At 37.8% G+C, this 24,152-nt stretch overlaps 3 protein-coding genes across 4 annotated transcripts; all 3 read right to left on the bottom strand.

The window, feature by feature from the left end:
* Positions 1–6,168: 6,168 nt before the first annotated feature.
* kcnk7 (potassium channel, subfamily K, member 7) lies at positions 6,169–9,089 on the bottom strand. The gene is made up of 3 exons (XM_056259112.1): positions 8,603–9,089; positions 7,019–7,414; positions 6,169–6,917 (listed from the first exon to the last, which is right to left on the bottom strand). Exons 1-3 carry the CDS (start codon positions 9,021–9,023, stop codon positions 6,565–6,567), a joined length of 1,170 nt encoding a protein of 389 aa, XP_056115087.1. The 5' UTR covers positions 9,024–9,089; the 3' UTR covers positions 6,169–6,564.
* A 1,386-nt stretch (positions 9,090–10,475) lies between these two features.
* On the bottom strand, positions 10,476–17,195 carry taf6l (TAF6-like RNA polymerase II, p300/CBP-associated factor (PCAF)-associated factor). 2 transcript variants are annotated; one of them, XM_056259240.1, is made up of 12 exons: positions 17,061–17,195; positions 16,775–16,947; positions 16,186–16,272; positions 15,933–16,083; positions 15,801–15,851; positions 15,379–15,473; positions 14,931–15,005; positions 14,097–14,317; positions 13,846–13,978; positions 13,632–13,760; positions 12,120–12,616; positions 10,476–11,184 (listed from the first exon to the last, which is right to left on the bottom strand). In XM_056259240.1, exons 2-12 carry the CDS (start codon positions 16,913–16,915, stop codon positions 10,845–10,847), a joined length of 1,920 nt encoding a protein of 639 aa, XP_056115215.1. In that variant the 5' UTR covers positions 16,916–16,947; positions 17,061–17,195; the 3' UTR covers positions 10,476–10,844. The 2 variants fall into 2 exon arrangements, with proteins under 2 accessions (XP_056115215.1, XP_056115216.1); XM_056259241.1 differs by having other exon boundaries at positions 10,476–11,136.
* Positions 17,196–18,187: 992 nt separating this feature from the next.
* Positions 18,188–19,795, bottom strand: cth1 (cysteine three histidine 1). Its single transcript, XM_056259111.1, has 2 exons — positions 19,757–19,795; positions 18,188–19,204 (listed from the first exon to the last, which is right to left on the bottom strand). Exons 1-2 carry the CDS (start codon positions 19,763–19,765, stop codon positions 18,278–18,280), a joined length of 936 nt encoding a protein of 311 aa, XP_056115086.1. The 5' UTR covers positions 19,766–19,795; the 3' UTR covers positions 18,188–18,277.
* Positions 19,796–24,152: the final 4,357 nt, after the last annotated feature.

The following is a 24,152-nucleotide window of genomic DNA, read 5'->3' as shown; positions in this document are numbered from 1 at the left end:
ATCTTCCCCAAGTTTTACCCAAATATAAAAATAATAATTATATATATATATATATATATATATATATATATATATATATATATATATATATATATATATATATATATATATATATATATATATATATATATATATATATATATATAAATTTCTAACATTTTGCTGGTTTATTCAGAATTGTAGGGTCATTAAAAACAAATATCCTCTCCGAACATCAACACCGAACAACAACTTTTTTGCCTCATGAAACAATTCAAGAAACAGCACATATCATGATTTTGTGCTAAATAATTATTTTTTTTATGTTTCACAAACTTTTAAACTGTAGTGTACAAATTATATTATCAACATAATTTAGGTGAAGCATGATATATATATATATATATAAATATATAAACTGTTTTACGGTTTCACAGTCTGAAAAGAAAATTAGGCTGTTTATTGCCATGGGATTCACTGCCATGCATGTTAAATGAAATATAAAAATATTAAGAGGAGCAAAACATGTGATGGAGTGAAAGATAGCACAGATTTTCCCTGCTGGGTAAGGTGAAGTAATATTTCATTGTGCTGGCTTACCTTGCCGTGGGAAGCAGTTTGTCTTCTTGAAGAGAATGGAGGTTGGCAGGGCTATTCAAAACACACTGTTGAAGGTTAAAGGTCACCATTTGTGAGCAGTTTTTACTGTGCTTCAAACAATAGCATAAAACCGCTTACTAATGTTAACAGGAGTGAAATATTATTTTGCATTACTTCTATATCTGATACAGTTGACTGTTAGGTTCAGTACAGCACAGTCATACTGTTTGAACAATGTTTAGGTGTGGCAGAAACAGCAGGTATATTGTGCAGCAGGTAGCCTGATATTATGTTATTATGATGACCTGAGATCAGTTTTGCAGACATCATGATCTGAGCTGATTCTAGATCAGTGTCTGATCAGGCTCAAACTTGCCCTGCCCTGAGTTCAGATAAGCTTTGGAAAGTGTGCCAAGTCCAAAACCAATCTTGGCACGTCAAGCAAGATACAAATCTCTGAAGCTCTGCATTGTTGCAGTCATTGAAAATGATGCCCCAAATTAATCCAACGAGATCCCCAATCCAAAACGCCTAATATAAAGCATGCCAAAACAGGGTGCAAAATGGTGAAGTTGGTGCGGTTAACTTGTTCTATGAGCAATTTCTCTTCTGAAGCCCTTTCTGGGATATGACAACAGATTCATTAAGTCAGTTTAATTTGTTCATCAATCCAAGAATAACAGAGCGATGAAAGATGGATAGGGAAAGGGAAGAGAGAGACGTAATGAAAACTCACACGGATCACGAATAAGGTTCCTGCTCATACACTTCCTGTTAATTGAGCGTGTCGTTGTCTCAGTATTTCCTGTTTTCCTGTAGCATTGACCTCTCCATGCCCAAGTACCAACTGCAGGAAATGTTCTAAAAAAAGACAAACCTAAACAAAGCAGAGCGCCATTGGTATACATTTCTTAAAATACAGTATATTTCCATCCTTTAACCATTTCAGCCGTGAAGATCACGATTTATAAAACGTACACTACCGTTCAAAAGTTTGGGAATTGAATTGATCAAAAGTAGGGCTGGGTATTGATTCAGATGTTCAAATTCGATTCGATTTACAAGCTCACAGTTCGATTCAATTTCGATTCTCGATTCGACTATAATGAATATAGATGTAATACAAATCTCAGTCTAAATATCAGTTATCATTTTTTAGACAATTTTTTATTACATTGATCTCACCTAAATGTTTGTTTTTACAATGGGGTAATTTTTTTTTAAGAGTTTATGCAACACACGGAAGCTTGATTTCAATCTTTGAATTAAATTGAAAAAAGTAGCACAAATAAATACAATAGAATAGGCCTAAAGACACAAATAAAGAGACATAAAAAGAAAACTTTTTGGGTAGGTCAGAAATACTACAGAAACTGAATAAAGTAATCCAATGTAAAATAACACTGGATAGTCTTTTAGTCCTGACTGAATTAAATACATAGGCTATTAATTCTGATTCCTTACAATTAATGCTATATTATGTTGTTTTGACAACAAAATTAATGACAGACACATATGGCTGCGTTCACTTTAAGAACTAGTGCACGGATCCATTACTGTTTCATTATACTGTCTGTCACACGCGTTTTATGCTTATTTAAGACAATCGACTGTCTACGAGGTTACTCACCAAGACCAGAGTTTTGACATCATTTAGCGTGTTTTTAACTGTTAAAGCGATATAATCTACGAAAAAGAACTTTTGTTACTGGCGAGCTGTTTGTGAGGCGGATTTAGGCTTTACTGTATGTGCACGCAATGAAAAACATGCGCGAGTGCGCCGCGAGCACAGGATAGTTTAAAATTGCTTGAATGTTTAAACTGGTAAAACTTAAAAAAGCACGCAGCACCGCGAGCCCTGAATATGGAAAAAATCGATTCGTGGCCGTTGAGAATCGATTTTGAATCGACCACATTTTAAAAAACGATTAATCGAAAAATCGATTTTTTTGCCCAGCCCTAATCAAAAGTGATGGTAAAGACATTTACATTGTTACCAAAAAGTCCATTTCAAATAAATGTTGTTTTTTATATTTCTATTCATTAAAGAATCCTGAAAAATAGTTTCCAGAAACTATTTTTTTTTTCAACATTGATGATAATCAGAAATGTTTCTTGAGCAGCAAATCATCATATTTGAATGATTTCTGAAGGATCATGTGACACTGAAGACTGGAGTAATGATGCTGAATATTCAGCTTTACTTATATGGTCATAAGACATTTTATTAAAATCCACTCCACTTAAAAAGAGAAACACCTTACTGACCCCCGAACTTTTGAACTGTATACTAATGATATTAGCAGCATAACGATTTGAGAGCAGCATGAATTTCTTAATTTCTCAGCAGACTCTGACCATTTCATTAAACGAGATTCGATAAGAGCAGCACCCGAGATGACACGAACTTCAAATGTCTGTCAAGACCCGATAGTCACGTTCTCCAGCTTGATTTGAGAATGATCCAAAGAGCATCTTGTGCTTCAATTGAAGCAAAAACATCTGACCTTCTGAACAGAGGAATCCTCAGCATGCCACAAATGTACTTACATTTCACTAGTGACCTAGAAATATGTCTGATTCACTTAACATTTCTTTCTGTAAAAATCTCAATCTTAAAAAAACTCATTCAATAAGATCTTGAATTTTTCTTCTTAGCAATTCTTACAAATGTAAAGATAAATCAGATCAGTCAAAGTAACTGATTTGAACAATGAAGAAACTGATCAAAAACTCTCTTTTTTTTTAGGAAGGACATTTGAGACTCGCCACAAACCCACAGTCCCGATGTCCAATCTCTCATATGTAACATACCGAGAGCACAGTCTGACAATATGACCTTCATTTCACAGGAAAGTAACATTTCGTGATCGTTCGAAATACATCTCTCTCTCTAGGTGTGGAAAACTACATTGTGGTAATGTTACTCCATCTGTTCAAGATCAGAGATAACATTTAAACCACCATGATAAATATAGACATGCATGTAACACCTGCTGACTGTCAATCTGAAAGAAAGAGCAGTTGACAGGGTGAAACCATTAGACACTATGGTAAAAAGGTCATATGAATATACAGGCAAGCTACATTGGTGAAAAATGTGTTAACGCCGATTTGAATGTTAAAAGTTTGATTTAATGAGCGTTCAAAGAACTGCTGAGGATTGAAAAAGTTTGAGGCCAGCAGGTTTAGGAAAATGTTGTTTATGCCTCATGGTCCTCACAGTAAACAAGCGGGGAAGCCCCTATCATTTCTGCAACTCCTCTGGGAAGTTCACGTCACGCCTCTTTCGGTCAAGGACTCGTGTACTGTGTTTGTTAACAGATGTCAGCAGGTCTGCCATTAGGATAATGTGAGGGGATGCAATCTTACTTGCTATTTTTAACCTTTCTTGGGTCTTAAAATGACAGCTTATTAAACTAACATTTCATTCATGTGACAAAAAATTGGTTGATGTTTTATTACCCAGCACTGCACCAGCTTTACTTCAGTCCTGGTCCCCCTCCCCCTCTCTCTCTCACACACACACACACACACACACACGCACACACAAGAAGCATGTAACGATTTTAAAATGCACCCTGCGCTTCAGCACAAGTAGGCTATACTGCAGAATTGGACAGTAAATGACTGAAGACCATAATAGGAGTGTATGACCTCATTTGCAGAGTGTGTTTATGTCAGACTGGCAGAGGAGAGGCAGTGCTGGGCACAGATTCTGAGTCACCATCCCACACAAAGACACACACCTGCTCCCTGTTGTAACTATGAAGAACAACATGTTAAACACGAACATCTCAATTTGAATAGATTTATTGTAAGAGGCTGAATGTGGTCAAATAAATACTAGAGGGATAGTTCACCCAAAAATGAAAATTCTGTCGTCATTTACTCACCCCTCGGGTTGTTCCAAACCTGTAAAAAAGTCTTTCTTCTGTTGAACGCAAAGGAAGATATTTTGAAGAATGTTTGTAACCAAACAGTTGTGGGGCACCATTGACTCCCATAGTATGAGTAGGAGAAAAAAATACCATGGAAGTCAATGGTGCCCCGCAACTGTTCTTCAAAATATCTTCCTTTGTGTTCAACAGAAGAAAGAAATTCACACAGGTTTGGTAAACGTATTTATTTACTTTTTATTTGGATGAATTTGTGCACTTTTATTTGATGAAAAAAGCATCCAACATGTGTGAAACTTACATGAGATGTGCTTTAACCCTTGTTTTGCAAATCATTATTACATATTCGGGTCTTTAGCGACCCGGATTTATATCTAACATGGATGGCTCTCTAACTGTCACAATAGTACAAAACTCTCTTGATATTTTTATATCAGTTACACAAAAGAATAAAATAAAGCATATTCTATTACATTTTGGAACTTGGAAGGGTTCAATTTGAGCAGATGCTTTTTACCATCATCATTGTCATCGTCAGAGCTCATCTACTCAGTACATTCAGCATCTGGCTCATATTCGCAATCTCAACCATATTCTCAAAACTATCATTGTCAACATTTTCAAAATCAATAGTTTGTTCGCTGACACCTTCTTCAACAGATCAAGCTTAAAGTGACAGTGACGCTAATATCTGATCGCGTACAGTTCTTAAGGGGACATGGTGGTGGAAAAAAATTGAGAGATGGGAGGAAAAATTATAATTCTTTCGCAAATGTTTTGCGTTCCCTTGAGAAACTTTGCATTCGCTCGCGAAACTATATAATCTTGTTTACACCGAGTAAAAAGGTAATTGCGACTTTATATCTCGCAATTCTGAAATTTTTATCGCAATTCTGACTTTTTCTCGCAATTGTGTTTACATCTCACAATTCTGACATTCTGACTCGCAATTGCGAATTATAAATTCAGAATTGCGATAAAAAATTCAGAATTGCGAGATATAAAGACACAATTACCTTTTTTATTTTTTATTCAGTGGTGGAAACAATATTCCATAGTTTTGAAAAGTCTCAATTCTGACTTTTTTCTCAGAATTTATATCTCACGATTATGACTTTATAACATGCAATTGCGAGTTTATATCTCACAATTCTGAGAGAAATAAAGTCCAAAATTCTAGAATTACAAGATAAAAAGTCACAATTATCTTTTTAAATGTTTTATTCTGTGGCAGAAACAAATTTCTGCGTTTGCTCACAAAACTCTTCGCGAGTGAACGCCAAGTTTCTCGGGGGAACACAAAACCTTTGCGAGAGAACGCAAAAGCATTGCCAAATCATTTTTCCTCCTATCTCTTTTTTTTTTCTTCTTCATCACCATGTCCCTTTAGGCGCTCTGTACTTTGGGGGCTCCGTAGACTTCTTTCAAAATCATTTCAAATTCTTACCAACCCCAAACTTTTCAACAGTAATTACTCTCTTTTTCAAAAATATTGTAAAATTAAACACATATAATAATGAATGACTAAGTGTGCCCAAACTTTGACTGGTAGCATGTTTGACAATATTGGTTTTCAAATATTTATAATGAATAATAAATTCATAATCTTTGAATATATATTTTTATATTCATATAATCTGTATTGTAAATGTAACTTGTTTATTAAACAGATAATAAATATAAATGCATGTACCACTCAGACTAATCCAAAGAGTATTGAAGAAAATAAACAAATAGGGCCACCTAGTGTTTGCCAGCTTCTAGTTATTAAAGCTAGTATTGCATGTTATGGAGGCACACCATTCCTGGATATCATTTATACTTTTTACAATGTCCACTTTCATTATATCAGTTATGTAGTGGTAGTGGGAGTGGATGGACACAGATCCGGTTGCATAAACATAAACCCTGTATGGTAAGATTGTGTCTTAAGTATTATTATGACCAACTAGCGTTGAGTCAAGGGGCAATCAGTTTTACTTTCTAGTATCAAATTAGACCAATGTATGTTTTTATATAACTGACTTGAAACAGTTATGAACAGTCTTAAAGAAAAAAATGTGATGATCAAGTTGTGAGACTAGTCTTAGCCGTTTATGCAACCGGCCCCTGGGGAGGAGTTTGGTCTTAGTGAAGGGGAAACATTTTCTTTGGAGGTCGCCATGGGTGGCACGTCAAAGTTTGGTGGCAGCTCTACTGTTGGAGTGGCAAGTGAGTCTGAGAAAGTAGGGGAGATGGTGGATATAGGAAGAGTGTAATGAGGTTCCTCTTGTGGACCTGCCATGTCCCCACTGAGCACAAGCTCATCCAAACCCTCCCCCTTCAGCTCACCCTGCCACGGTGGTCCAGAGAAAAAATGCAGAATGGCTTGAACCTGCTGGAGTTCCCAGAAGCTTTCCAGAACGACAAGCAGGACAATCAGCCCAAGCATCAGGTAACCTAAATGATGATTCAATAAATGAATAAATTACATCATGCATTGGTTTGTTGAATTAACATGTTTTTTTTTTTAAATCCTAAAAGGAAGTGTTGGGACTTACAGGAGGTTGCGAACTCCAGCACCTGACGTGCTGCTTGGCTTTGCGTCCTCCCAGGCAGGTAGTCACCCAGTCCAGTTGTGCTGAGTGAGATAAAACAAAAATACAGCGACTCCAGGTAACTCCAGTGGTTCTCCAGCAGACACAGGGCACCAGCAGGTAGAAGAAAGAACAATGTCGCTGTGCAAAAGGCAAGGACACTGCAGTGCAGCAACGCAGCATGGTTGCGAGACAGTCCCCAGAAGACTTGAAGGTTCTGAATAGGAGTGTGTGTTACCCGGGGCAGAAGGGCACGAGTGAGGCAGGACAGCAGCAGCATGGTGAATGGGATGCCCACAAGACAGTAAACAACACAGAACACACGGCCCTCATCCGAAAGGGGCACAGTGGTGCCATAACCTGCAAATAAATGATACAGTGCAAACTTGTATAAAGTGTGAAGATATCAGGGACTTTGAAGATATCTTTCCTTTTTGACAATTATTAACAAATGTGAGGGTCAAAATTACACTGTATGGTATACTGATAGACCAAATCAATGTCAAACTAATCAAATTTCATTCATTCGATTATCAGTCATTCTTTAGTTAAGATTGAATATAAAAATGCATACATTAAAAAAAAGATAAAGCTTCTATTGAGTGTGGACTGAAATATTAAGATACAAATAAATAAAGTAAAAAATAAACTATAAATAAATCATGCATTTTCTAAGTTGACTGATTTAACAAGTTTTAAAATATAAATAAATAATATATTTTGTATTGAGTGTGTAGACTTAAATATTGAGATTAAAATAAAGAAATAGGCTAGTTTTAACTATCAACTATAAATCAAGCATGCATTTGGTTTGTTGACTAATTAAAGAAACAATTTATGCTCAATCCTACAAGTTCTTAAGGATAAATAAATAAATTCCAAAGAATAAAACAAACAAACAAATGTTTTGTAGGCTACTGAGTGTGTAGATTTAATAATATTTTTAATTATTTTGAACTAAACTATACATGCATTGGTTGACTGTATACTAAAATAAGTTCTAAAGGATAAATAAATTATAAAGGATAAACAATGTTTTGGGTTATTTTAAGGTGACAGTTACATTGTATGCTAATTAAGTACTGAGTAGCCTTATATTAAATAACTACTAGACTTCCGGTTATGGTTAGGGTTTGGTTGAGGGTCAGTTACTTGTAATTATGCATAATTTACTGCTATGACTACAGTAAGTACACCGTACACGTAATAATTAATTAATATTCAAAATGATTTGTTTTGCTTAAAAAGCTACATCGTGCATTGGTTGACTGGATCAATTGTTCGAAAGAAGAAAGGAAAAAATAAAAAAATAAATACATAATGTTTAAATAAATAACTACACTGTCGCATCTTGGCTGTAAACACCACAGTACACATTAGCAATTTAATACATGACATTGGTCCACCACGTCCACAAGTGAGATAAGATAATTGGAATATTAGATGCGGTTATTATTAATGTTTGTGAATTGTGTTCAATAAATTCATAGCGTTAGTTTCCAATTTCAAACATCCAGCCAACATCTTAACTGCTATCTGACTGCTCACCTGTGGTCGTGAGGAAGGTAATGACAAAAAACAGCGACGACGTAAAGTCGAAGTTGCATTCAACGCTGTCGGATTTCAGTGCGGCCACGCCACGTTTACTCGCAGAAAGCACGTTCATTAACAAACTGTCCAAACTGCTTTTCTCAACACACGGGTTCTCTGTCAAAAAAAGAGCTTTTAGTTCACGGACCTCTTGAACGAGTAAATTCTCCTCAGGTTGCTCCAATATCATCAAAACAACAGCACCGAGGATGATATAGAGGCCATACGCCATCATCATGAAGATGAACGCGTGAGCGCGCAGAAAAGTCCGAGCTTTATCCGCAAAAATAGCCATTATTAAACTAGTTTTGTTTGTGTATTCTCTCAGGATGGTAGAATATGGGGTGCTGCATGTGTAACCAAACCTGGGCTCTGACATGGAAAGTTCAACACCACACTGAAAGTTTAATGCAACAGGTTAGCGGACATCTGTGACACCATCAGCCTTCTCAGGTCTAGTACAACAGAACATAAACCAAACTTTTTTGGTTGCCCCAACAGGTTCAAAAGTGAGATTGCACTTTAGTCCAGTTGTCATCAGAACATAACTTTATATCTTAAAGGATTTTTATTTTTATTCTGACATTTAGCTACTCACCATGTTGCTCCAAACCCATTTGATTTTCAATGGAAAATTAAGACACTCACTCCTTCACCAGTTGTTGACAGTTGGTATGAGGTGTTTGTGTTGATATGCTGTGTTTGGTTTTCGCCATATGTGGCTCTTTGCATTATGGCTAAACATCTCCACTTTGGTCTCATCCAAAGAACATTGTTCCAGAAGTCTTGTGGTTTGTTCAAATAAAACTTTGTTGCCATTTTCTTTTTAGAGAGAAGCAGCTTTCTCCTGGCAACCCTTCCAAACATGCCATAAGTTCAGTCTTTTTCTATTTGTACTGTCATGAACTTTAAAATGTAACATGCCTACTGAGGCCTGAGTCTGACGTGTAGCTCTTGTTTTTTTTTTTTTGCTCTGAGCATTGCACGGTCTGACCTTGGGGTGAAATTTTTGACCTTGGGTCTTGAATGTATTCCATTTGGGAGTAATCTTCCACACTGTAGAATGATGGACTGCAAATTGTTCGGAAATGACATTTGATAAGCAGCGCCTGACTACTACTTTCCCTCTTAATTCCTATGGAAGCAGTAAGGGTGTACTTAGTTTATCACGCATGGCTTCTTCATTTTGGCCTAGCTTTTGTTAAATAAACCGGTGTAATATGTCATGTGTTGTTGTTGTATGAGGTATCTGAGGTTGTATTTACCTAATTTTAAGACCTACCAAGGACCAGATGATTTATTATGTCCTGTCTGATACATAGAAATCAAAAGGGTGTACTTTCTTTTTCACATTACTATATTGTTGCGGACAATGGGAGGGACAAAAAGTCAAAAAGGTTGAGATTCACTGCTCTAAAGGGGCATAGTAATGGGGAACAAATATATATATTTAATGGCTTTTGCGTTCAATCGCAATAGTTTTGCATATCGTGTTGTGTTTACTCAAGAAACTTTGCATTTCAACATTCGTGATTAAATAACTAATTTTATGGGTGAACTGTCCTTTTAAAAACATTTAACACGATTTAAGAATTATTCTCTAAAACAATGGAAACATCTCTTTTTTTATTAAATTTTTAACAACTCATTTAGGGTAATGCATTAAGCACAGTTTTTGCTTAATTAAAGGGGAAAATTTGTCCCAAAAAATTAAATCTTTGCCATTATAACAGTAGTTTAAATACAAAATAAAAATATATTGCGAGTACATTAGAAAATGTATTTATTTTTATAGGCCTAAATCAATACAAAAAAGTTCAACATGTAAAAAAAAAAAGGTTGGAACAAAATTACATACATAAATACCCTAATAAACAAGGCGATTGTATAGCAGTGTTTGTAGATTCATCCTGCTATAAATACAGTAAATATAATCTTCAACTCTATTTGGTTTCAAGTTCTATTATACTATTTGCAGTAGATGGTGACATAACTATGAGATAATTCAAAGTTATTGCTACTGATCAGAAGAGTTAGAGTAAAAACACCGGTTATTCATTCAAAATTTCCCCAAAATAATACTTGCCTTATTTGCATAGAGCATATAGAATTTTCCTCTGTAGTTACTAAGATGCAGTCAAATGATGAGATGTCACTGAGTTCACGTTTCTCTAAACGTCACATACATCGTCCTTGGATTTTAAAGAGGCAGATGAAGCGAGTAGTGGGAACACGTCCAGCGGCGCACAGGTTTGCTGACCCTCCCGATGACTGGTAGCTTGTGGGCGTAGGCACGAGGTGGGAGGGAAGTAAGAGGCGGAGTTGGAGTAAAGCTCGTCTGGAAGCGGCGTCCCTGACAGCGTCGTCCCATCTGCCGCCCGCCAATGATGAAAGCGAATGCCGGAGGTCCAGCCTGAGGCGGCGGAAAACGGGCTTTAGGGAAAATATCTCGGGATTGGCTGGTTGAACGTCCTGGACGGGATGAGGATGACCTGGAACGTGAGACGGAAGATGAGGAGGAGGAAGAGCGGGTAAGAGATCTGCAGACACGGGACAAAAAGAGACCACCGGTGAGAAAACGCCTTTTGACCTTTTAAACCTTCGTTAAACAATTTTAAGCGTTTTAAATGACAAGACTTGCTAAAGTAGTGTTGGTCAGTATCATTTAAAGGGTTAGTTCACCCAAAAATTTAAATTCTGTCATCAATTACTCACTCTCATGTCGTTCCAAACCCGTAAGACTTTCGTTCATTCCGAAGAAGAACGAAGGTCTTACGGGTTTGGAACGACATGAGGGTGAGAAATTAATGACAGAATTTAAATTTTTGGGTGAACTAACCCTTTAAGGCAGGACTTAAAGGTCAAAAGGTCAACAGAGTGCAACAGCGCTTGCCCACTTTTTCAGTGGCCTTGGTTCCGGAAGAATTTTTCCCATTAATTTCCCCCAAAGGGACTTACAAAAGAAAGAAGTCTTTGTTTCAGCCATTAACCAAACCAACCAGTAACGAGGTGAATCACAATCTTACAAACTTTGATTTGAAGCAAAAAAAAAAAAATCAATATCAGAAAAAGGTAAAACACTGTTCAGTTTTCACTAAATGTTTTTAATAAGGGAAAGAACTACAATCCCATGATGCATTGTGAATGACAAATCAAATCAAAAACGATGGAGATATGTACTTTTGATTTAAAGATGTTGATATAAATAGGGAGACTGACTCTGTTATGGCATCTTTTGGTGCAATTTGCTTGTGCGGCTCTCTGATTGGTGGATATTTATTTGCAGAATCATGGGTAATGTAGTTTTCCACCAGGAATTCTACTGCATATACAAATTAACAACCTTGTAGCTCACATTAGGTCTATTTTTAAAGGTTTATAAGTTATCATTAACAATCAGTTCCCCTATGGAAAAAATGAATAGGAGTTTTACTTCCAGAACCTGACTGTTGCACTCAAGTGGTTTGACTCGTACCTCCCCGGGCCGGTGGCAGCCAGGCTGGGTGGTTGTGGTTCCGTACGTGGGCTTCCATCTTGCCGTGGGCTTATGTTCATACTGGCCGTGAGTTGGGGCATTTTGCGTGTACTCTCAAGATTAGGGGCAACACTCACTGGCTCTTTCCTGCCCTCTAGCGGTTGGCAGGAACCTGCAGGTGGGGCGCCAGCTAGTGGCGGGTCAGTGCTGAAGCGTACAGCCAGACTGTCTCCAAAAAAAGAGTAAAGTTCACAGTACATGGCAGGAAGAGATACAGGAGTCCACTCTTCCCATGGGCAGCCAGCTTCACCTGCTTGTAGATGACTTGCAATGCCGAGAGGAGGTTCAGAAAGGGGTTCAGGCGGTGGGCTGAAGCCAGGTGAGCTTTCTCTGAACCCCACAGCCCCCGAGGCAGTGCCCGGGAGAGCAGCAGCACCTGCTTCTGTTGCTAAGGTCAAACTGAGTGCCTTCATCTTCAGCAAACGTTCTACCGCCACCTTCAGGCAGGAGATAAAGTGGTCAATTGAGGTTTAGATGAGAGACATTAGGGTTGGGCTAATAGACTGTTGTTTAGAAGAAAGGGCTGCATAATTAATCAAGATTTTGATATGACTTCTACAGGCTGTAATTTAATTAAATGAATATATGAGCTGCTTGTTTCAGAGTGAAGCACTGTGTTCTTTTACATGCAAGCACCTCATAAATCTAGTGTTCTCAGGTTCTTAGAGGGGTTTGGTTTGCACTAAATGCTATTACACAAAACCTCCATCTTTGCAAGCGCTGAGTTTGTTTGGGTCGATTATAATGTGCATTTGGAAACACAAAATGGGCCAGCCATCTTCCCAAATTTGCAATAATAGACTGTTAACAAAATAGAAGCTTTGAGAGCTCCCCATACTTTTCCACCAAAATAAAAGCTTAATGTAGAAATTAAGACAGCTATGAAATAAATATCAGTATTGTCATTTTAGATTGCAAAATATATATATTTTTTTTCTGAAATTTTTTTTTTTTTGTATTTCACAATGACATTACAATAGTAATATTTCTTGTTTTATATTTTTTCATTTAGTAGTAATAATAATAATAATAATTATATTATTTCACAGTAAAAGTCTTATGTTGATATATAATAATTTAAGCCAATGTAATGTAATTTAATAAAAATAATAATGAGTAAAATTCTTTATTTATTATATATTTATATATTTTAAAAGAAAATAACTAAATGTTTTGGCTTCATATTGTGGAGATTTCATATTGCAATAATTTGTATTATTATTTTATTTTATAGTACGATTATTATTATAATATAGTCATATTGATTATATATATATATATATATACATTTTTAAAAATGGCCAAATTGTGCAGCCCTAATAGAAGGTGTCATGAAGACTACATACTGCATTTCAAAATATAACAATGTACTTGAATAAATCAATGAATGTACATCAACATCCTGGAAAGAAACATGTGCACCATAGTCAATGTTTAAAGTATTTTACTTACCAGAATGGCTCCATAGACTTTGTGTCCGTCTGCTTTCACCTGAGCGTTAGACACAGAGTAATCATCTAACACAGCTTGTAAATTCGACCAGTAGGCAGGGAGGTGAGGATACAGCACACGTTCAACAGCCTGTGGCAAACACACACACACACAAACTGTATGACATTTAGGAGTAAGAAGTGTATTTGTGGGTGTTGTGCTGTCTGCGGTTTACCTTCCAGCCGAGAGCATGCAGACCCACTACAGCGCCGTAGTGGGAACAGAGAGGTCGAACTGGGTCAGAAAGAACTTTCTGCAGAGACAGAAGGATCTGATGGTACAGCCCACTCACAAGATCCCCATGTGTCCTACGAGTCAACATGGGGAAAACCACCAGTCAAACCACTTTTATGAAATGGGTAAATTGATTAATTAAAGATTCAAGACAAAAAAACAATATTTTACTGTAGGATGCTCAAGAAATACCAGAAAATATGGCTGAGTAGAAGGGCTGCGTAGTCTCTCAGGGTCCAGTGATCATTGAGGGGGTTGATGGAGGCAGCCAGAGGCTCCAGGATGCAGTACATGACACTAGACACCAGACTTCGCACATATGAGCCCAGATACAGGTACGGGTTCTGCACCAAACTCTTCACCATGTGTAATAGCCTGTTTAACTGGTCCAGATCATGACTTACCGACTTTACCTAAGAAAAAGACAGAATCATGTTTACACCTGATATTAAGATGCGTTTTGGTCGCCTCGGATCACAAGTAGATGAGGGAGACACATTCCCTTTTACACCTGGTGTTTTAATCTGTCTCTTTTGTCCACTTTCAACCACTTCTGTCCTGATTTCTATGAGGAGAGGGTCTATGGGTGGGTAAATATACTGTATGGGCTTTTTCAGATCTTTCAATCTAATGGACAAAATAAGCTCACGTAATTTACGTAAGAATGCGCCCGGAGACGACGGAAAAACACACGGAGAGCAGCAGCTTTCATTTCCGCTCTGACAGCCGCAAGACCAGCCGAACACTGTGAGCGAGTGTTAGAAATCAGGAATGTTCGGTCTTTTGTGGGTGTTTGAACCCATGCGACCACATGAGAGTTTACACAACGAAAGCAATCTGGTCGAATGCGTTTTCTACTAACTCTGGAAGTGGTCAAAAGTGAACAGGGCCATAGACTATAATATGGTTCAAATAACCAGTGGTCATGTAACAAGATTCACTAACTTTTACAGCGATTACAAAAAAGGCATTATTACACAAGGTAAAAATTAATGAATGCATTTTTACATCCTGGACAAAACGTACCCCACTGATGACGTAAACGAAGTAAGGCAGGAGGGCAGCGATCTTCGAATTGGACTGGAGGTCTAGCAAAGCCACCTGATGGACAAAGTAAAACATTATTATACTAGCAAAACAAAACAAAACTGCTCAGTATCAGCTGTGCTCTGATGTATATTTTAATGTTTTAAAATGTACATTTGTGAAATAAGCGCACTACAGTAAAGTACACGTGTCTGTAAGATTTCTTTCTTAAATATTATTACAATTTAAAATATTTACTGTTTTCTATTTTAATATATTTATTCCTGTGATGCAAAGCTGAATTTTCAGCATCATTACTCCAGTCTTTATTGTCACATGATCCTTCAGAAATCATTCTAATAAGCCGATTTAATGCTCACGAAACATTTCTACCAATAATTTAAAAAAAAATTACAGACCCCAAACTTTTAAAAGGTAGTGTAGGTACCTTCATGAGATGTGGGTCCTCTCCTAAAATGGCTCGCGTTATTTGTTGGTAATACTTCAGAAGATCCTCTGATAGAGACTGAACCGCAGTGGGCACTAACAAGAAACAAGCTGTTATGTTATAATAAAACCAACACAGAATAGAGCTGAGAAATTAATTGAATATTTACAGTATATTATTTTGATGATGATAATGGATGATGTGATGTGAAATGGTTAATGTGCCTTTTTAGATTGATTCAATACTGTATTTTTGTAGTATATAATGGTTTTGCTTATATTAGGGGATTTGAATTAAATGTATTATAATTGATTAGCTTCACCATATATATATATATATATATATAAAAAGCCCAGACCTGATACAAATTAAACTGACAAATAATTTTAAATAAACAGCAATTCAAATATTTTGAGGTTTACCTGTGCCTTGAGATTCGAGATTGCCTTTCCCGTCAAGATATGACACATTCACTGCAGATGAGACAAAACAGACTACATGAATCTTTTTAAAAATTGCAGGATCATAAATTTCACTAATGATACCCGCCTTACCTCGAACCAGCGTTTCTGCACAGCCTTTAGGGATGTTGGTAGCAAGTGCCAACTCCACCAGATTTACCTCCCGATCCTCTACAAAGAAAAGCTCTCCTTCCTTCAGTGGACGGAACGGTAAGGCGTCTTGCGCACCGTAGCCGCAAACTGTCTGTAATATGTACAGCAAGTGTAATGTTGCTCTCCATATGTTAAAGTGTATCAAACAACACCATAATGCACATTTACATTAAAAACGAATTCAAAGAGATACCTCAGTATTGCTCCACCGTAGAGCTCTATTGAAGTCTTCCACGCATAGTTTCCTTCTCTTTGCATGTCTCATAAACTGTGAGCTGTTCTGTAAAGGGACAAACAGATGAAAATGTACAGACTTGGGTTGCTTGCTTCTTTGCAGAATGTTCGATATCTTTCCTTACAAATACTTTAGAGGAATAAAAACACATGCATGCAAAACATCAACAAAAGTTAAGCTGAAAACAAGTGACCATGTCACATTTTAGAGACAGAATCACACATCAACACAGCTTTAAAGCAATGGATGTATAAAAGCAGGCAAAACACGAAAAGCATTGATGTTGATGTCAAATAACAGTCATAAAAGCTTCAGATGGAAACTTTCTTAAATAACAGCACATATCAGAATTGCTTTAAAATTATAATCAGACACGTGCATAATGTATGGAAACATACAATGCTTGCACAACATCTGCAACTGCAAATGACAGACGTGGAGATGTAAGTGGGAAAGCTGGCATGGAACAAAAAGCTTCATACGGTAACATGCAATGCATGTAAATGTATTATAAACCCCAAGATGAAAACATGAACTGATATGCGACCTGTGTTGCCTCTCTGAGTCGGTAACACACATCCTCAGCCAACAGAGCTGCCACCTCTTCGCTTAGCTCCACTCCGGTGCTCTCGGCCATCAGTTTGATGGATTCCCGGGGCACCTCGGCGAAGCGCCGTTCCTCCGCCATCTTCCCCTTAGAGAGATCACTAAATAAATACGCTGTGAAGTACAGTAAAGGTTTAGAGCTAAAGCGTGGCATCAGTCTCTATTCAACTCTCCTCGCTAGGCTGCCTTAGCACACTTGTAATGGGGCTAGAAATCACGCACCGTACCTTCTTATTGGCGATTGGTGACGTATTAGTTCATAAATGCAAAGTACTTTCTATTTTACAAGCGTTATGTGCCTATATTAGCACAAGCAGCTAAGCTCTCCAGACTGTTTATATACAACACACTGGTGAACTTGAAGGAAGCGCCTGATTGGCCGTGAGTTTCACGCATGCGCACGCGTTCTTACGACCGCTGGCGATTTTGATTCAACGTAGCAACCGAGTCTTTTGAATCGGTTCAGTAAAGATCGTTGACCCCTTTTTGCAGTTTGCATTTTCTGCCAGGTTGTCCACGAGTCAGTGCTGAGAAGGTCCGCGGTAAAGTACAATTTACAAAATATTTAGAAATAAGTCTTAAATTTGACATGGACGCTTTTTTCTTAAGACTGATCAGAAATTAGAAGTCAGCAAATTTCGCCCAAATAAAACCCTGAAGTGTGGCCCAGATTAGATCGTGTTTGCCAGCCCACTTCCTTTTTAGCTAGAACTAAACTTCACTCATAGTGATCCAAATAATAAGTGGCATGTGAAACCTATTATCTATTTACACATTCATAATTGGTTCTTTACTTTACAGTCTCTGTGAAAACATATAGCCACCTTTAAGGGGGTTCTGTGCACCAAAGCTAGAAAACCTCTTCAATAAATGTCTTTACATCATTTAATCAGTAAGTGCATCATATTTCCATACTCAAGGTAGAAATTAATACCAATTTAAGAAAAATTAGTAGCTTCTATAATCCTTACCTAAAACTTCACAGTACTTTCTACAGACATACCAATAAGTTTAGACAAAGCAGCTTTCAAATGTTCACCATTTGTCACATTTCTAGAAAAGCCAAAAGCGCAACAAATCCTTTTAGGAAGTTTTATTGAGATCCAAAGATGCTGATGTTACTAAAATAACTTAAGTCATTTAGTTTTAAAATCACTTACTTAGCAAACATTCATAGTCAAATCAGTCATATATACACAAGTAAAATAAAGTCTCAATTACAGACTTAGTTCAGTCTGTCAAAAATAAGTGGCCTCTGAAGTACAAGACAGACTTGAATTAAGAAGATAAAAGCAAACACTTGAGAATCAGTCTCAAAAGCAGTTAAAAACAAGTGGCAAAAAGACTGTACACTTACTAATAAAAACAGGTTAAATATAAATTTGGCACATTAGTCACAGTTAAAAGTTTATAGCGGTTAACTTCTGGGATCCCACCACAGGATTCACACTAGAGCGTCTTGAGGACCAGCATTGGTAGCTTTCTCCAACATCTGGAGCCTGAGGGCCAGAGGTAGCAGCAGGTCATTCAGATGTTGGCTGCTGAAGGTGAACGCATTGTTGGCCACCGCTTCCACTGACGGTGGCGTGATCGGACCAGAGCCGTCGGGGAACACCGGCGAGGCCAAAGCAGATGGAGGCGGAGATGGAGACGAACACATGTCCGAGACTGGCGAAATCGATCCGCCGTTGGGCATCTGATGAGGCCAGGATGTGCGGTTCAAGTTGACGCCTTTGATTGTATTGGGAAGCCCATGCTGGAACCGGCAACGGGTGCCATACAGACAGAAACCAAAAGCGCTAAAGGTGCGACAGAGGGCACCGCGAGGCTTCCACTCTTGGGATTGTGACGGAGACGGCCAGGTTCGCTCTTCCTCCCCACCGTCTGATTCAGAGCCACCCTCGACATGAAGGAAATGGCATCTGGTGCCGAAAGGGCAAACCCCGAACGCACGATAGGTACGGCACGGTACATTCCTGCGCCGGGGACGGACGGGCCTTTGCTCTTTAAGGTTGTGCACAAACAGACAACGCGTGCCATAAACGCAGTAGCCGGCGGTGTGGTAGGTACGACACAGCTCGGTTTTGTACTTGGGGTGGCGGGAGGGTACGTGGAGATCGTGAAGGCCGTGGGCAAACTGGCAGCGTTCGGCATACTTGCAGGTACCCGTCTCAGCATAGCGGCTGCACAGTTCGGTCTTGTAGCGGGTGGAGCAGAGCCAGGGGGTCATCGGAGGGGATGATGGAGACTCAACCAGGGGAAGCAAAGCCTCGGCAAGGGACAGGCTCCCTCGCCCTAAACCCTCTGCCTCAGGGAAGAAAGCCTCATTCAGGCCTTCAGTAGGGAACAGAAACAGGTCATCTTGACTGGTCTAGAATGAGAGGAAAGAAAGTTCTTTAGGGTTTCTAGGAGTATAAGCATTTAGTCATACATGAATAAACACCACTGCCTAGAAACCACAGTAGATCTATTTTTATTAGTCATTTTAACATTTGGTTTCACTTTATGATGGTCTCTTTAACACATTCTGTTGTATACAAATAACGTTGCACCAACAGGTCTACTAACTCTCATTAGAGTGTTGGTAGACTGGTAGGGTTAGAATAAGTTGACATGTAGTTACAAAGTTACTTATAGTCAGTAGAGTGTCTGTTGGAGGAGAATCACAATAAATAGATACATCTACTAATATTCTAATGAGAGTTAGTTGACAGACATGTAGTTGTAAAGTTACATAGTCAACAGAATGTTCAAAGGGGACCATTAAAATAAAGTGTTACCACATTTTAACTAGAAATTGTAATAATCATCTCAGTGAGTCCTATTACAGTTACTCACAGCATTTGTTTGAGGGTTAAGACATTTTAGTAATAAAATCAAAACAAGTGGTGCCATGCATGAATCTTAAAAACAAACAACTTACCTCAAACATTGCTGTGCGTTTTTGGACTGCTTTACAAAACTCAACTCAAAACGAGGGCTGTGTCGTTCAAAAAGTGACGTTAAAGCAACCAAAACACCTGACTGACCTCCGGACAAACACTCGACTCCGTTGCCTTATCCCAGGTGGAAGACGCAGACTAAACCCTGTGACTGGCAAGTCCCACGTAGCAACAACTGTTCGGCCTTTGGTTTTAAAGCCGGATTCCATTCCCGCGTTCCATTTAAAATGTGATTCAGCTGTGAAGCGTGAACATTCGAATCAGCCAATCAGGTTTCACGTAAGCGGCCGTCAATCTAATTTGGAAGTGATGATGCTTTTGTCTGCTGCGTGCGGGTGTTTTGAATTTGATCAAATTTGGGATATCGCCGCTGCCTTGTAGGATTTACTGGAATAAACATTTGACAAGGAGTTTGTTAGCCGACTTCAAAGAGCAAACTCTGAATATACAAGCATGCCCATCCTGTATCAATTACCGCTTCACACCTCGAGCTGTTAATTGAGCGTTTGTCTGTGAGTCTTTGTGTTATGCTTATTGTGAGGCTTTAGATGAGGATGTACATTTACTCCAGTCCGCACACAACAAACAATCGAGCATTACAATCTTAAATATCCCACTGAACTGATTTGAAAAGGAAACAATAAAAGATAAACTTAATAGGAGATATTTAAAAATAAAAACATTTTTACAAAATCCATTTGCTATATAAAAGTTATAAATTGAAAAAAAATTTAAATTGAAAACTTCGACTGAATGGATGAGCCTCTGGCCTTAAATCATAATAGATTTTTAGATTGATTTTTATATATAAATATTAATTATATTTTATATTGTTTTTGTGGAAAATGTGCATTTTCAATGTTACATCTTTAGATCATTTAAAGTTACAAAATCGTACAAACATATTGAACCGACTGTATGCCCGCAGACACCCTTTAATTTTTGCAGCTTGGAAGAAGCTTGCTGATGTCAAACCAGTATTTATCCATAGTAGGCACACCGTAACTTTAAACATTTCCCCCCCCCCTGTATTGATTTTCGTCTCCTTAATTTGTTACTTGAGGTTCTGAATTAGACTGTTCGGACCTGGGAGTGACCTGACCATGTTTGTAGTTTTTAACACTTTTTATTCATGTTTGTAGTTCTAGATCCCCCAAAGCGTAATGGGTTGTGGGCAATATAACCCATTATAGTGAGTACGGATCCACACTTTGAAAATACCAGAAATAGTAGACCATCCAGGGACTTCTGGCATACTCTTTTCATCATACTATGCTTTGAGACACACTTATTGTAATCTCACATACTGTTTAGGATGGATAGTATGACCATTGGGACGCAGGGAATATTTCTCAAAATTGAAGCTTGTAAAAAATTACCTTCACTACTCCACAATGAATTAGGGAACTGTTAAATGGACTTGCTTTTCAACATTAACAGAGAACCTGTCCTGACCTGCCCAGCAGATGAAGAAGTTATTGAAGACTTTGCTTCAAAAAACAAAGAAACAAAAGCAGAAGAGTGCCTCTCTACGAGGTCAGGGCCATGATAGCATGCTTAATAAAGGAATAAGACTTGGTCCATTCTTTAGATAATATATTTTACCTTAGTTAAAGTTTAAGTATAGGCCCCGTTAGGGCTTAGACTAAACCACGATTAGGCCTTAGTTCAAATTAGGGCATTTAAGCTTTTATAAAGGTGCTTTGGTATAAAAACAAAACAAACTTTATTGGTGTGATTCAGAGACAAAAACAATGGCACTGACATATTTTAAGATATGCCAGTGAAAATTGCTTTCAGTTAAAACAACTCAAACAAGTATTTTAGTCTGGGACTAGACTTAATCCTTGTCAGTGAATCCAGGTGTATTGTAAAAATATACAAATAAGAGATGTTGTTGTTGTTGTTTTTATTCTGAAAGGTAGGTAGGTGTGTGTGTGTGTGTGTGTGTGTGTGTGTGTGTGTGTGTGTTGGGGGGGGGGGGGGGGGAGGTTTCAATTAAGGATTATCAGCTGCTTCAAGTCCCTGTTGGTCCTGACCCATCTCTTGTCTGCCACACATGATGGTCAATGGCATCCTCCAACAAAATGGATCATCAGATATGCCAGAAAAATTGTGGCAGAGTGGCTGACATTCTCCATGCAGCGCAATAACACCTTATCTGAGGAAATAAAAACAAAGACACTCACGTTAGGATAAATAATAGATAATACATGTGCATGTGATGTGTGTGTGTCCGCTCATACTCTCTGGGTTACTCAGAGTCTTGTGGATGATTTCTGAAGCTGAGATCTCTCACGCTACTTTTCACGCTCTCACGCCACACATCCATTTTCTCACGCAGAGAAAAATTGCGAAGCAAAGAGGACACACTGACACCAACAGACAAGATAGAGCTGGTTACTTTTGATATGAAACAAATTCTCAGCTCTCAGATTCTGTCAATTGTATTACGAAATTCAAACAATACCGTTTTGGCGCTTTTAAATGCGACAGCACGCGAACCGATCATCTCTCTTTACTAGCCTACTAGTTAATAGTAAATAAACACGAATGATCAATAGGTAGCCTATGTTGAAAGATACAGTAGGCAACAATTTACCGATATTGCCTCATACATAATATCAACCAATCAGTGTTTTTCAACCGCGGAAAGAGGTCAATAAAACAGCTGGAGTGACAGTGTGTCATAACGTTACATTTACTACCTCAGGAAAGCCATTTAATAACCATAGCACGTAAGTTGGCTAGAAAAATGAGTATTTTATAATATATTTAGTATTAGTAGCCTATAAATTGTGCTTAATATGTGTATTATATTACATATTTATTATATTTTTTACTTATATCATTAAAATATTATAAAGTTGTTGTAGCCTAATAAAAACCGCATGAGGCCTATATTTAATTTGAGTTGTTATTTTTACCCTTTAATAATAGGCCTACCAGCTGATAGGGCTCTCTGTAGCCTATGTTTACAGCATTAGGTGAGATTTTCTTTCTTGAGTAAAATTAACATCTACTGTAGGCCACCTAATAGGCTATGTATTCAAATTGAATCAAGATCGGAATAAAACCACAATAATTAAATTGAAATTGAAAAATTTGTATCAAGCAATAATAAAAGCAGTAGCCTACCAATTAGGCTATTGCACCATGCTCACTATGTTTAGTTAGGCTACCAAAGGTTTTGACAATCACGATGGCCTACACTTATTGTGATGCAATAAAGTTTTTTTTTTTTTTTTTTACATTCCGCCAAACTCAAAAGTTGGCAGCCCAGGGGGAATAAGTCCTTGCTGATTTCAAACCTATGTTCTCCATTGCCAGCACACCATAGTAAATGATGTTCATGTCTTGGTAATATTTTGCCCTTGTGTCGATCTTTCCTTGTAGACATTACTTGTATGCTTCTGACAGTGACAGAAAAACAACTGCATTGTGTTTTGATTCTTGTTCATAGGATTGCATTATTACTCTCACATAGTTTGGTATTACATGTGTTGTAGATTTACTCATTTCCTATGAAGACATTGGGCTAGACCTCGGTGACAGCTGTCCAGTGCACTCTACATTTGCATTATGCTAAGCTTCAGTTTGAAAATGCTTTGAGGGAAATGGTTTAGTAAGACTGAAAGCTCTGTAGTCACTTGGTCGTTGGATCAGTGGTTACAGGATCGCATTCATTGCCACTGCTGCCCCCTGCTGGCTCACTCAGACACCATCCTCTTCTCTGAGATGCTGTTGATGTCAAACTTCAGTTAAGTTACACATCTCTGTTTTCTGTGGACATGACGTCTAATGTCTTTGGTACTGTCAGATGTTGTTGTCAAACTGTATCTGATAATGTCAGATGTACAGTAAGTGTAAACTGTTTCTGATACACACACTGTGTGACTGACTGTCTGTACGGAGTGTCTAACATTACTGTTAACTTACTTGGTTTACGCATATTTTAAGAGAATACATTTTACGTGGGATATTAGGTGTCATGGCGAAAATTTAAATGGATACCTGGTCTTATCGCATCAGCTTGTCGGAAAATGTGTTAACGGCAGTATGAACTGATGGCGGTATCTATGGACTTTTAAGATAATTAGCTAACGTTAGTTATTTTGATTGCTGGCGTTTTACTCCATTTTAATATCCTAATGTTAGTGAGAAAAAAAACACATTAGATATCAATCAGCATATGCGATGCACATACAGTAGGTTATGATAATCTTTAATAGCTTCTTTAAGGCATCTTGATTAAAACAGCTCATGATTTAATGAAGCACGTTTAAAAGACATGGACCGGAAGCATTGCAACCTGTTTTACAGAATACGGAAGTTTGTTGCACATAACCAGAAAGGTTTATCCACGCTTGTGTGTAG

Source organism: Rhinichthys klamathensis, unplaced genomic scaffold (genome assembly GCF_029890125.1).
Source record: "Rhinichthys klamathensis goyatoka isolate OS25496 unplaced genomic scaffold, OSU_Roscu_1.1 h1tg000165l_1, whole genome shotgun sequence".
NCBI lineage: Eukaryota > Metazoa > Chordata > Actinopteri > Cypriniformes > Leuciscidae > Rhinichthys > Rhinichthys klamathensis.
The sequence above is the reverse complement of the archived record's forward strand: the minus strand, read 5'-3'. Positions and strand labels throughout refer to the sequence as shown.